Source organism: Pyxicephalus adspersus, chromosome 7 (assembly GCF_032062135.1).
Source record: "Pyxicephalus adspersus chromosome 7, UCB_Pads_2.0, whole genome shotgun sequence".
In the NCBI taxonomy this organism is placed as follows: domain Eukaryota; kingdom Metazoa; phylum Chordata; class Amphibia; order Anura; family Pyxicephalidae; genus Pyxicephalus; species Pyxicephalus adspersus.
In genome coordinates, this window is record NC_092864.1 from 17,118,889 (window position 1) to 17,131,970 (window position 13,082).

A 13,082-nucleotide genomic window follows, 5' to 3' on the forward strand; every position below is an offset into this window, starting at 1 on the left:
TACAAAACAGTTTTCTAGCAATTATAACCACCCTTGACAATTTATTGTTAAAAAAAATTGTTTTAAAGCAGAAAACTGTTACAAGCTCATCTTTTATATTATAAATTTATAAACCGTTGGTGGTTGTTTCCCAAGGGCCATTCCATCAACAAGTAGGATATAATGTTTTTTATTTATTTTCCCATTTCGTCTTTTTTTTCTGGGCTGGATAACACCTTGGTTTTCAAATATGTGCATTTTTAAATGTTTTTTAAAGGCGTTTTTTAGTATCTTTGAGGAAAAAATGGCACATAAAGAAATAAAAATACACATATATATATATATATATATATATATATATATATAATACATGGATGTGCTGGGTATCGTTACAACCATCAATGAGCTGCCCACAGTGTTCAGCCTAATATTTTCTGTTTGTTTCAGTCATTCCGTGTGAATGGAAAGAAGCGTGTGGCTGTAAGGGAACTTACTCTTAACATGTATGAAGGGCAGATAACTGTTTTACTGGGACACAATGGAGCAGGGAAAAGCACTACATTATCCATGATGACAGGTAAGCAAAGTTTTTGACCTATTATTCTTTCAAGTCATATCATGTCTAGCTTTGTAGGATTAGTAAGCAAACTTTATTCCACTTCCTTAACACTAATCATTCTCTTTGTCCATTTTTTAGGCCTTTTACCCCCATCATCTGGTGAATGTTACATTGGTGGCTATGAGATCTCAAAGGACACCTCTCTTATCAGGCGTAATTTGGGACTTTGTCCCCAGCATGATGTACTCTTTCAGGGTCTTACTGTGGAGGAGCATCTTTACTTCTATGCAGCGGTAAGGGTATATAAGTATAATATAGATCAAGGATACTAGAGGGCCCATGGTTGGGGTTACCTTTAGGACTAGTGCACCATTTATTCATCTGCACAAAACTCAATTGTTTTGGCACATCAGGCTGCATTTTCATTCATTTTGTTTTCTATGTGGTTTAGTCATGTGCATATACGTTTAGACACATGCTTTAGTGTCCTATGTTTGATATAATTTTACACAGTGCATTTGTTAAATAAACCATAAGCACTTACATGTACATTCAGGATGCTCTACAGCATCATAGAGCATTGCTTAATAAATAAGTTCAAAATACAATTTAAAAATACAATGCAAAATTAATGCATTTTTCCAGTAATAGTTTATTCAGAAACTACACCGCACATATTCGAATCTATATCAGATCAGAGCAGTGTAAACTGCTTGTGCTCTAAAGGAAAGAAAAACAACTGAACCCTGACCATTCTAATATAATGTTTACTAAAATGAGCCCTTCTTTATATAATTATGCATGAATCATTACATTTTCTAACTGACATAAGCAAGTTCAAAAAGATGGGTGGGGGTTAATGCTTCTCCTTTTTTTCTTAACTTTCTATATGTTCTAACTTGTTCTAAGTTAGTGACTTTGTTACTTTTAAATCACTGCCATTGCTGATCTGCCTGCAGGTACCTGTGTGAGTCTTTACATCCATCCATACTCTCAAAAATTTAAAAAATATAGTCCAACAAAATCCAATAAATTGTTTATGGGAGTTAGAATTTCCCTAAATCCAGTGTGAATGCAGTGCTCGCATTTAGTATATGTTCACAGCAAGTCACTGGCTTCTGTCTTTACTCTTTCAGTTAAAAGGATGTCCACGCTGGTGTTGTTCAGAAGAGGTGGAAAAGATCCTGCAAATCCTGAGGATTGAGGAGAAACGCTCTGCTTTAACTACTCAGCTGTCTGGAGGAACATGTCGCAAGCTCTCTATAGGCATTGCCTTAATAGGAGGATCCAAGGTATCGAAGCCAATATGGAAGTGTGGTGTTTCAGGAAGTATTTGGCAGACTGCTTTTTTGGCAGTTTTGAAAAGTGAAGTCAGCATTTAAAGAACATTTTTTATTGTAAAGTATATATATGTAAAGTTGAAATTGGCTCTATCAATATATCTATAGAAAAGTCAGATATGCCAGGAACACCAATGGATAGCTCTTCAGTTCTATATTCAAAATAAACATGTGCCCAGATTATGTCTGAGTATTTGCATACATTTAGTAAGCAGAGTTTTCAGACCTCTGTAGCTGCATGCACTCCATATAATTTCTAAAGTTTACAGTGGAGATGCTGAATTTGGGTTTCAGATTATTTTAAAAAATTACATCACCTTCTGTTTGTTTACTTTAAAAAGCTAGCCATCAAGTCCTTGCTACTAGAGCAAATTAGAGCACAGATGTCATTTTAGTGCGTCTTGTAAATTTTGAAGGTGAATTGCTCCACAGTGTGTGCAGCTACAGAGCTAATTGAAGGCTTACTTAGTGAATATGCTGTAGTGAAATCTTCAATTTTGTAGCTGGCCCACTAATCTGTTTAAAACTGGTGACATTCAATAAAATATCAGAAAGCAGCTGTTAATAGAATCCTCTATAATGCTGCTTTGCTGGAGAGTGTGCTAGCTGGCCTAACTATATCATTTTTTAAAAAATTGGGCAATAGTCTCTAATAAATACGACTGAATGCAAACCTACATAAGCCTATTAAAACTCATTTTAATGACTGATGATAAAAGTTGAAATTTGATCTGAAATTAATCTTGTGGACATCATGACTGTCTGCTGTGTCTTTGTTATGTCAGTGAAATTAAAAAGGTTGCTGCACATTATGTATAATAATTGCACTTCATACTACATTACTTACTAAACCTAATGGTTTAGGATAATACTGATTTACCCACAAAGAATCAATTAAATGCACAGCCTTCTTAAACAGAGTCCTTAATTCATAAGAGCCAGTTATTAGGTGCAGAAACAGTTTAAATTTACTTCATGTCAGTTCAAGATGAGTTAATAATTTAGTGCATTTAGGAATTAAGAACTGTTTAAAGACCATCTTTATTACATTACAAACATTGGAAAAAACTTTTTCTAATTCTCATACCTGTATAATACTGTTGTTGATGCTTAGAAAGTGATATAAAAACATCAGTGACACAGCTGCCACTTTCTATCCCTTCAGTATGGAAAGGGTTATTTTTGGGCAGTGCCAGAATCAATAATTGAATTTTGTGACAGGTTGTTATGTTGGATGAACCCACCTCAGGAATGGACCCAGCCTCTCGCAGGGACACATGGGAGCTTCTGCGTCAACATAAACATGACCGCACTTTACTTCTTACCACACACTTCATGGATGAAGCAGATCTGCTGGGAGACAGAATTGCCATCCTGGCCCAGGGTCAGCTGCAGTGCTGTGGATCTTCTCTCTTCCTCAAAAGGAAATATGGTGAGAAAATGTAACTTTGTCATAATAGTTTTAAAAGAGTGTTTATAAACATCAAGTACCTTTGTAATAGGCTGGCATGATGTTTAAATGCTGAACCACCAGTGATTTACCCATATGCCTCCAAAATTTGTTGCAATAACAAACATTATGAAGTAAATTTCTATCCGAAAGTCAATGGCAATACCTACCTACCCTGTTACATGCCTACCTACTAAAGCTTGTATACTTGTGATTATAATAAACCTAAACTGTTTATTTTTCTGGTATGGCTTTGATATTTAAACCTAATAGCAGGCTGCTAGCTGAAATTTGCATTAGCATATATCCACTTTTGCGTTTCAGGCTATATTTCTATGTGGGTCATTTAATACTTGATATTAATACCCTGTGCTGTGTGTCAGTGTACTATTGCTCCCCCACAGTGTAAAACCCTCTTTTGTGTACAGGTGCTGGATACCATATGGTGATGGTAAAGCAACCACACTGCCAGGTGGAAGAGATTACAGACCTTGTAACCAGCTATGTGCCCAAAGCAGTTCTAGAGAGCAATGCTGGGGCTGAATTATCATACGTCTTACCCAAGGAGAATACTGACCAGTAAGTGTCCTTTTTTCCAAGTTCAATGATACATACAGCTACATTTACTTAACACTTAGATTATATTTGAACAGAACCTTATCAGTATAAACATGCAGGGTCAGTAATGTATTCTTTTAAATGTGCCTAGTTAATATTAGGGCAATAAAGGGGCATTGATGATATGCAGACATTGATCTTATCTAGGCCAAAAAAAAACTAAAGCTTTTTGTTTTCATGTCATCATCCCTTGCTTAGATCGGCTTGACTAATTGGACAATCTAACCAGTGCCTTGGCATATGTCACCTTGCCTACAAATAGAGGGAATCTGGTTTCCAGTTTTATTAGACAAAATCGTTTTTTAAGACCCACAATTACCATTTTGCATTATAAAATGCCTATGATTTGATAAAATAACTTACTCTTAAAGTCTTCCTTCATGTATGCTTAGACATAAAGAGCTTTCCAGTCACTCATTTCAAATTTTCAAGTGCTGAATGGGATAGTCCTCCTGTAATAGTAACATGATTGATCACAGTGAAGTCCACCATTTACTTCATAGCAGTGTGTGACTAGTTGGTTAAGTCCAGCAATTTCAGTTGGTTTGAGGCTATTCGGAAACTGGATGGAGNCTGTGAATATGGGACAACATGGTAATACTGTTTAATAATAATAATTATTATGCATGTATACTGTGCTGACATTTTCCAATGACAATATACTGTCTATAGCCATGTAATTTAAATGTCCCACACAATTTGCCCCTACCATAGTCCTTGTTTAATGCCACTAACATAGTCTAAAATCAGTTTAGGTCAGGGGTGTTAAAGCCATTTAAGATGGTTTTGGTATGTGGGGAAAAATAAGGTGCCCATATGTAATCTTTGCAACATGGGGAGAACATGTAAATTCCATGCAGATTATGTCCTGGCCAGGATTTGAACCTGGGACCCTGATGCTACAAGGCAAGAGTTCTAATCATTTTTCCCACAATAAACATTTTCTCACTTCTTATGTAATGAATTGTTAAAAAAGGTTTGCATATACAACTCACTTAAAAGCATTTTTTACAACACTATTGATAGGTTTGAACAGCTCTTCTGTGAACTTGAGCACCGTAGGGATGAATTGGGAATTGCTAGTTATGGAGCTTCAGTTACTACCATGGAAGAAGTGTTTTTGAGGTGAGACATTCTACTTCATTTCTCCACTTTTTTGTTTTGTTTTTACTTATGCCAAAAATAATACATGAAATATAATTATCATTACATTTTACAGAGTGGGGAAACTAGTGGACACCAGTCTGGACATACAGGCAATTCAGCTTCCAGCACTCCAGTACCAACATGAGCGTCGGTCTAATGACTGGGCAGCAGAAGAGTCCTGCTCTATGAGTGACTGCACTGAAGACAGTGGAACCCTTATTACTGAAGATTGCTCCAACATCAAACTTAATGGAGGGGTAAGAAGATCAAATGTGGATTTTTGCTGGGTTTGTCATAAGGGTGGGCTTATGGCACCATGTGATCGGTTGCTGAATATTATAGGAAAACAATAGACAAAACACAAGTCAGAGTAAAGTTGATATCTATTGAAACCTGCTCCTGTAAAATATACATTTGCAGGGGTAACGCCTATATTTGTATCATGACAAGTTGCTTTTGAACCTTTTTCTGTTTTATTCCATTTACTTAAAAAAATAAGTAAATAATATCTTATTGTTTTTTTGCAGTTATACCTCTGTTGTCAGCAGTTCTATGCTCTTTTCATGAAGCGTGCTGCCTACAGCTGGCGAAACTGGAAGATGGTGGTGGGGCAGTTCCTGGTTCCATTGGTATTCACAACATTGGCACTGGTAGTAGGAAAGACATTCCCCGGACCCCAGGACTCTCCATCCCTAGAGATGAGCTTGGCACCTTATGGACACACAGCAGTGCCATACTCGCTTCCCCCCAATGCTTCTCTCTTGGTACAGAGTTTAGCAGAGAGCTTCAGGGAACAGCTTGATGAACGTTATATAGAGCCACAAGAAGTGCTAGGTGAGGTGTTGGATAAAAATTGGTACTGTTGAAGAATGTGTGTAATGGACTGATAAAATTGGAGGGATCTTGAGGGGTAATTAGTATGATACCATACTGATAACCATTCACTCTGTTCATTTTCTTAAAACTGTAATACTGCAAAGAGAACGTGATGTGATTGAAAGAGAGTCTGGTCATTAAGTAGGGCTTTGCTCTTCCTGATGTGTTTTTTTTATGTATTGGGACCCAAGGTTTACAACATAGGTTTAATGCTGTGCACTTTAATTATAAATTACACTTTAATTGTCCTCTTAGGTGACCTTGATGACTACCTCTTGGCCAAGGCTACTGAAGAAGGTGCTCTGTTTGCAGAGCACTGCCTCTGTGCTGCCGAAATTCAGAGCACTGATTCACTTGTCTTCATAACTGCTCGTTTTAACAACCAGGCCTATCACGCTGTAGCTGCTGCTCTTGCTTTGGTAGATAATGCGCTGTTCAGACTTATTGCTGGCCCCAATGCTTCACTTTCAGTGACCAACTATCCCCAGCCACGGAACACAACAGAAACAGCACGGGATCAGCTCCTTGAGTAAGTAGGACAGAACAAAACTAGAAGGAACAGAATACTAGGATTTATAAAGAAATAATATTTTACTGCTGTATTATCACATCTAGAGTATTTATGATTATTTAGTAAAAGTATTTCTATGGGAAGGTGGGATGGAATTACACTGTTTGATATATTTCTTTCACTGTATTCATTCAATTTCCTTGGTATTTCTTACAGGGGTCAGACTGGCTTTGCCATTGCTATCAACCTTCTCTATGGAATGGCCTCTTTAGCTAGCACATTTTCTCTGCTGCTTGTTGGAGAAAGAGCTGTAAAGTCAAAACATGTACAGTTTGTGAGTGGAGCTTCTTCCTTCAGCTATTGGTTGTCTGCCCTTACCTGGGACCTGCTCAACTTCCTAATCCCATGTGCTCTGATGCTGGTAAGTGGGCATAAGCCAATTTCTGTAGACAAGATTGCAGTAAACATAGTGGAAGTCTGTTGCAACCTGAAACAATCAAAAATTGCACTGAACGGTAATTGTCAGTACAGAACTTCTTTACATTTGTAAAGTAGATTAAATGCTGAATTGTGCCATTAAAGTGCAATTTTTATAGATTTGTATAAAATGATGAGGGTCTGCAACCACCTCTATTTATGCTACCTGTGAGAGAAATTTAGCCTCCAGTTTAATTCTTGTAACAATGGTCTCCAAAGCAAATCAAAAGATATAGATTCTATAGAATCCTGATGCCGAGCCAGCCTATACAAAACTCAAAAAAAAAATGTTTTAACTGTAGGTGCACTTTAAGTTTGATGTTCTTTAATAACACTTTAAATCTTGCGTGTTGTAATGCTGATGTATTCTGTATTTTTATTTTTCCCCACTACATATCCATGAGTTTCATTTTGCAGAGCTTCTCATTTCCTGTTTGCTTCTCAAGTCTAATTTCTTCCCATCTTCACTGACAGGTGGTATTTCAGGCCTTCGGAGTTCGAGCGTACACAGATGACCATCACTTGGTGGATGTCATGATAATGTTACTACTGTATGGCTGGGCTGTCATTCCCCTCATGTACTTATTCAGCTTCCTGTTCACCTCCACTGCAACTGCATACACCCGTCTTACCATCTTCAACATTCTGACTGGCACAGGCAGCTTCTTATCGGTCACTATCATGAGCATTCCAGGTGGGAACAGCAAGCCCTTTCTGTTACACGTTGCACCTATCATTCTAAGAAAAATTATTAAAAAAGCAAAGCAGGAAGACAAAGGGCTGTGTCGTACTAGAAATCCTATTTCTAGTCAGTTTTTGCTAGCAATAGGTTCATTAGAAAATAGAGAGACGACACATATCTGCTTTGTATTAGTTGCTGACTTTGCTGGTGGAACTAAAGTGGTGGCGAGAGTGCCAAATCACTTTTCCAGCTTGTCAAAAAAACATCACATGCAAGTAGATGAGGGTTTCCATTCTCTGCTATGTTCTCCAAAGTGATCTTGCCTCTAGCATGTTTTCACATAGTGTAATTTATTTTAAAGTAAAATTAAGCTTTAAGTCTCATCACACAAATGTGGTTTGTCAAACCAGTGTTTTTTGACCTTTTTAACATGGAGGAACCCCTGAAAAAAACTTTCTGGTCTTCAGGGAACCCCTGCTATAATTACAATATCAGCTAACAGTACATTTAGTGTGGCGATCAGTAGATCTGCCACCAGTGGGAAGATTGCCACCTTACAAATGATATAAAAAGATCATTGGCGTCAGCTAAACTCGCCTGAGAATCACAAATGGCTCATTGCTCAAGGAACCCCCCTATATATATGGACCCAACGTTGCAGATTTAAATTAAGGTGGGCTTTTTGAAGCAGTATGAGAAATAATACAGGTGCATTCTGGGTAAACTAATCACTAATTATATAGTAAAAGTAAAACGAAAAACTATTTTAATTTTTTATTATGTTTTACTTGAATTAACCATACTTTTGAAGTAATCTTGAAAATGCTTATTGTTAAACCATCATTCACACTAAAATTGTGGTTCTTTCAACAGCCCTTGGTCTGGTGGATCTGTCTCACACCCTGGATCTCGTATTTTTGGTGCTCCCTAATTATTGCCTGGGACGAGCTTTTAGTGATTTCTACCAAAACTATCACTTCCTGCAATTTTGCACTTCCTCTTTACCAACTGAAATAGTCTGCAAAGTCCTGAGTAAGTAACAAGCATCTGTTATTCTCAGCAAATTATTATATATTGTTCATTGTTTGTGCTAAGAAAAGTTTCAGTGAGCTTGATGACTCCTGTATTACTCTCCTAACTTCTTTTCTTTCAGACATCACATATCAAACAAATTACTTCTCTTTCTCTGAACCGGGAGTGGGTCGTTATTTGACATCTATGACTGTCCAAGGCCTGGTCTTCCTGTGTCTCCTCTTTATTATCGAAAGTCAAGTCCTCTGCCAGCTTTGGCAGTTAAGACGTCGCTACTGGGTACAATACATTACAAATATGTTAAAATTATTTGGCCTGATTGGTGATTGTTGGATTAAGATGTTTACTTCACTATCTGGGGCAGTGATATAACAAGCATGTTAAACCTAGAAAAACGGAAACTCTCTTGACCTAATTTAAAACTTAGAGGCCCGGACTGCAATTTTGGCAATTGTTGCATTTGCCAGGGTCTTTGATGTATGGTCTATCAATGTACTTTTTTTTCTTTCTTTAAAAGGTATTGAAAGCTTTAACATTACATGCACTGCCTACTGCAGACAACTAGAGGGAGCCATACATTGTTGCTTTGTTTTTTTTGAGCATAGTTTAATGTGTACATTTATGTGTAATTCTAATTCAGGTCAACTTTATACTTTAAGAAGTATATTGTTTTGATACGTATGATCTTTGAATTTTGTGTTATTCTTTGTACATACAGTATAGAATGTTCAGTCTGCCTTATTTTTGGGGATACAAGGTACAAACACTTACTCACACTCTTAAATCTGCCTTCCATTTTTTGCTTGTGTCATAATCTTATCTCTCCTTCCTTTTTGTTTTTATCAGTCTGCACTCCCAGAATCTCCAGTCACTCCCCCAGAGGACCGAGATGTTGCAGATGAGAGGAAAAAAGTGCTGGAATCTCCAGTAGAGCAATTATCTGCCCTCAGCAGCCCTCTAGTAATCAGGGAGCTCAGTAAGGTAAGACCACGCCTTGGGATTCATCATTTTCTAACAATTCAGTTAGGGAATAAGAGTTCTTTTTAAACTTCTGTCAATTCAAATTAATCTGTTAAAAGTATTTTTTTTTTTATTCAGGTCATGGTTTAACCAGTAGTAATGTCTAGCACACATAGACCAATTTTTACTTCCAATAAAATGGTTGTAAAGTGGATTTAGCACCCTACTAATTGTTATTCCAATTTTTTTTTTATTCCCTGGTTGCTTGTGAATAGACCAGGCATGTTGGTAAATGTATGTTGAAATTACGCAAATCTTTTCACATGGACAAATGTTCACACAAATTTGATCAGGAGCACCCAAATCTCCTGTGTATGTGTGTCATATTTGGGACTTCTGATCCAGTGATTTCAATCAGAAAAATGATGAGATTGGCTCATATGTACTAGGCCTTAGTCTTATTTAGTTGGACTTCTTCTGTAACAAATGTTGCTTCTTTATAATCATTAGAGCAAATCCAGCTAAATGTCAAGGGGATTGGCTGATACCTACAGTTAAAACAGAAAAGTCATGAATTATGAGTCTTATTTGAACACAGATGAGTAAAATGTGCTCTAACTTGATTAAATCCCATTTTAAAGGTTTATGGCCGCCGTGAATTTGTCCTTGCTGTTGACCGCATGTCTTTAGCTGTCGGGCGAGGTGAGTGTTTTGGGTTGCTTGGCTTTAATGGAGCTGGTAAGACCACCACATTCCGCATGCTGACTGGGGACGAAACTGTCAGTTCGGGGGATGCATACATTGATGGTCACAGTATTCTGAGCAATATAAAGAAGGTAAATTTATTCAAACAGCGTGTGTGTGTGTGTGTGTGTGTGTGTGTGTGTGTTTGGAAGATCAATTCCTGTGAATGTATATTTTACGGGTTCATTGCAGGGTTATCTTACCATTATTTTTTCTTTTATATGGTGTACTAATACATAGATTTCAGTGTAACCCATTAGAGAGAGGTCTGTATTGTAATTACACAACCTCTCTAGCTTACATCAATTGACAGTATTGACTGAACAAGGAGTGAATTATTTTCACTAACAACTCTTAGAATTTCATTGTCAGAAGGATCAGTAACATACAACCATTGTGTAGCACTGCAAAGCAAGACATGTATATGTAATATAGCTGCCTTTGTGCAAATATACTCATAAACTGTACTGTAAATTGTTTAAAACCCTAGCACATATAGTTAAGATCATCACATGAATCTTAATGAATACCTTAAAAATTATTACAAATACACATTCTATTCCCTTCATAATATGTTGGGGCTATATCCTGTTAATTGTTGTTATTATTAATAATAATAATAATATTAATAATAATAATCAATTTGTTTTTTAGGCTCAGCAACGGATTGGCTATTGTCCCCAGTTTGACCCCCTGCTAGAACACATGACAGGCCGGGAGACTTTGTGCATGTATGCTCGCCTGCGTGGTGTCCCTGAGGCCTATATCTCCAGCTGTGTGGAAAACATGCTGCGTGGTTTGCTACTGGAGGCTCATGCCAATAAGCTTGTACGAGCATACAGGTGAGGAGCATGAGATAAATAGAACAAATATTCTAAAGCCTCTACTTTGTGTTCTCAAATGTACAGCAAGGCAAGTTGGCATGCCATTGTATGCCATGGGTAATATGAATTTTACTGTGTACTCTGAGTATCTCACAGTGTACATTAGAAGTTGCAGCATGTCAGATAGATTGCACCTCATTTCTTCACTGGAGAATGACCAGTATTATCTATTTTACCCCCTACATGACTGTCTCTGTTCCCCTTTTAATTAATTTGATTTCAGTTTGATTAATCAAGAAGGCACAGTATCACACATCTATCGCAGTCTATTTAGGAATGATAATTCCCCCAGAATGACACCCACCCATCAATGCATTTTAATTTTTTCATTACTGCTCCCAGGAGCCAGCCCACTGCTAACATCAGGGCTGGGTACAGAAATCTGTAATGTTTTCATCTAGCTACATACAGCACCCAACCTGCGTTTTATAACCAGCCGTTATTTTTCTTCATTGCATACTGAAGAACAGAGATCTAAAGTTGGAAACCAAAAGGAGGAACCAGAAAGGATAAAATATAGGCAGGCTAAACTTCAGCTTTAACCTATGCAATCCATTTCTTTTTCTAGTGGTGGAAACAAGAGAAAGCTCAGTGCCGGCATTGCTTTGATTGGAGGTCCACCAGTCATTTTCATGGATGAGCCATCCACTGGAATGGACCCTGTAGCACGAAGGTTGCTGTGGGATGCTGTAACAAGGACACGGGAAAGTGGCAAGGCTGTGATCATCACCTCTCATAGGTGAGAATATTACAAACTACTGAGTATTTAGGGTATAACAAAAATTGTAGTACTAACTACTCAAAACCATGTTTGTATTTCCCCTAGCATGGAGGAGTGTGAGGCTCTTTGCACAAGGCTCGCCATTATGGTGAACGGTCAACTAAAGTGCCTTGGTAGCCCTCAGCACCTAAAAAGTAAATTTGGTAGTGGGTATACATTGCTGGCCAAGACTTCCAGAGGAGAGGATGACCTGAAAGCCTTTAAAGAATTTGTAGGAACTGTCTTCCCTGGTAAGTGTTTCATAGCAGCAACCACATATATGATATGACATTTACAGTACCCACTCCGACCCACCATGGCAAAGCTCCATTTTGAACAATTAGACCTTTTATTTGTAAATATAAAACATTTTCAGGTTTAGGACAGTAGGATGAAAACTTGTCCATTTTTGCCATTTCCTTTGACATTTAATAGAAGAAAACATATGTTACATCAATACCTACATGAATGTGTAATGCAGAGGCATTGCAATATGTAGCAATGTTCACTGACACTCTATTTTCTTGGTCTCCTTCTAAATGGTAGTTTATGGCTCTTTTCTGGTTTCCAACTTCAGGAGAGTTAGGATTCTGCTTTGTAAGAGAACTATGGTCTTACATACTCTCTAGGTATCTGCAACAATTCAGTCCTTAAACCTTTATCTGACTATGTGAGTCTTGCCTATTAGACCCTACTAATAATCAGAAGCAGTAGCTATTGCATATTCTTTAGGTTGTATAGGGTTCCAATCCTTCCTACAACATAATAATAAAAGGGTTAGCCACACACAGCACATTACTACATAACATCAACCAAGTCCCACAGAGAACCTAATTCTCCGGTGGGCATTTGTGTCCCTACCCATTATTACTTTCATAGATTTAGAAAGTCCACATACAGTTAGTTCCATAAATATTTGGACAGAGACAAGTTTTTTCTAATTTTGGTTCTGTACATTACCACAATTGATTTTAAATGAAACAACCCAGATGCAGTTGAACTGCAGACTTTCAGCTTTATTCAGTAGGTTGAACAAAAACATTTCATAAAAATGTGAGGAACTA

General features: G+C 37.4%; 1 protein-coding gene across 2 annotated transcripts in view; it reads left to right on the forward strand.

Moving 5' to 3' along the window:
• ABCA3 (ATP binding cassette subfamily A member 3) overlaps positions 1-13,082 on the forward strand; it is a 36,946-nt gene that overhangs the window by 19,157 nt on the left and 4,707 nt on the right. For both annotated transcript variants that reach the window (XM_072417656.1, XM_072417657.1), the window contains exons 12-29: positions 427-556; positions 677-831; positions 1,675-1,830; positions 3,100-3,310; positions 3,757-3,907; positions 4,973-5,071; positions 5,166-5,349; positions 5,620-5,926; positions 6,224-6,497; positions 6,696-6,900; positions 7,431-7,650; positions 8,512-8,670; positions 8,792-8,949; positions 9,517-9,651; positions 10,272-10,466; positions 11,029-11,216; positions 11,827-11,997; positions 12,085-12,269. In XM_072417656.1, the coding sequence (XP_072273757.1) occupies positions 427-556; positions 677-831; positions 1,675-1,830; positions 3,100-3,310; positions 3,757-3,907; positions 4,973-5,071; positions 5,166-5,349; positions 5,620-5,926; positions 6,224-6,497; positions 6,696-6,900; positions 7,431-7,650; positions 8,512-8,670; positions 8,792-8,949; positions 9,517-9,651; positions 10,272-10,466; positions 11,029-11,216; positions 11,827-11,997; positions 12,085-12,269 (3,283 nt within the window). The remainder of the gene's footprint in view (positions 1-426; positions 557-676; positions 832-1,674; positions 1,831-3,099; positions 3,311-3,756; positions 3,908-4,972; positions 5,072-5,165; positions 5,350-5,619; positions 5,927-6,223; positions 6,498-6,695; positions 6,901-7,430; positions 7,651-8,511; positions 8,671-8,791; positions 8,950-9,516; positions 9,652-10,271; positions 10,467-11,028; positions 11,217-11,826; positions 11,998-12,084; positions 12,270-13,082) is intronic.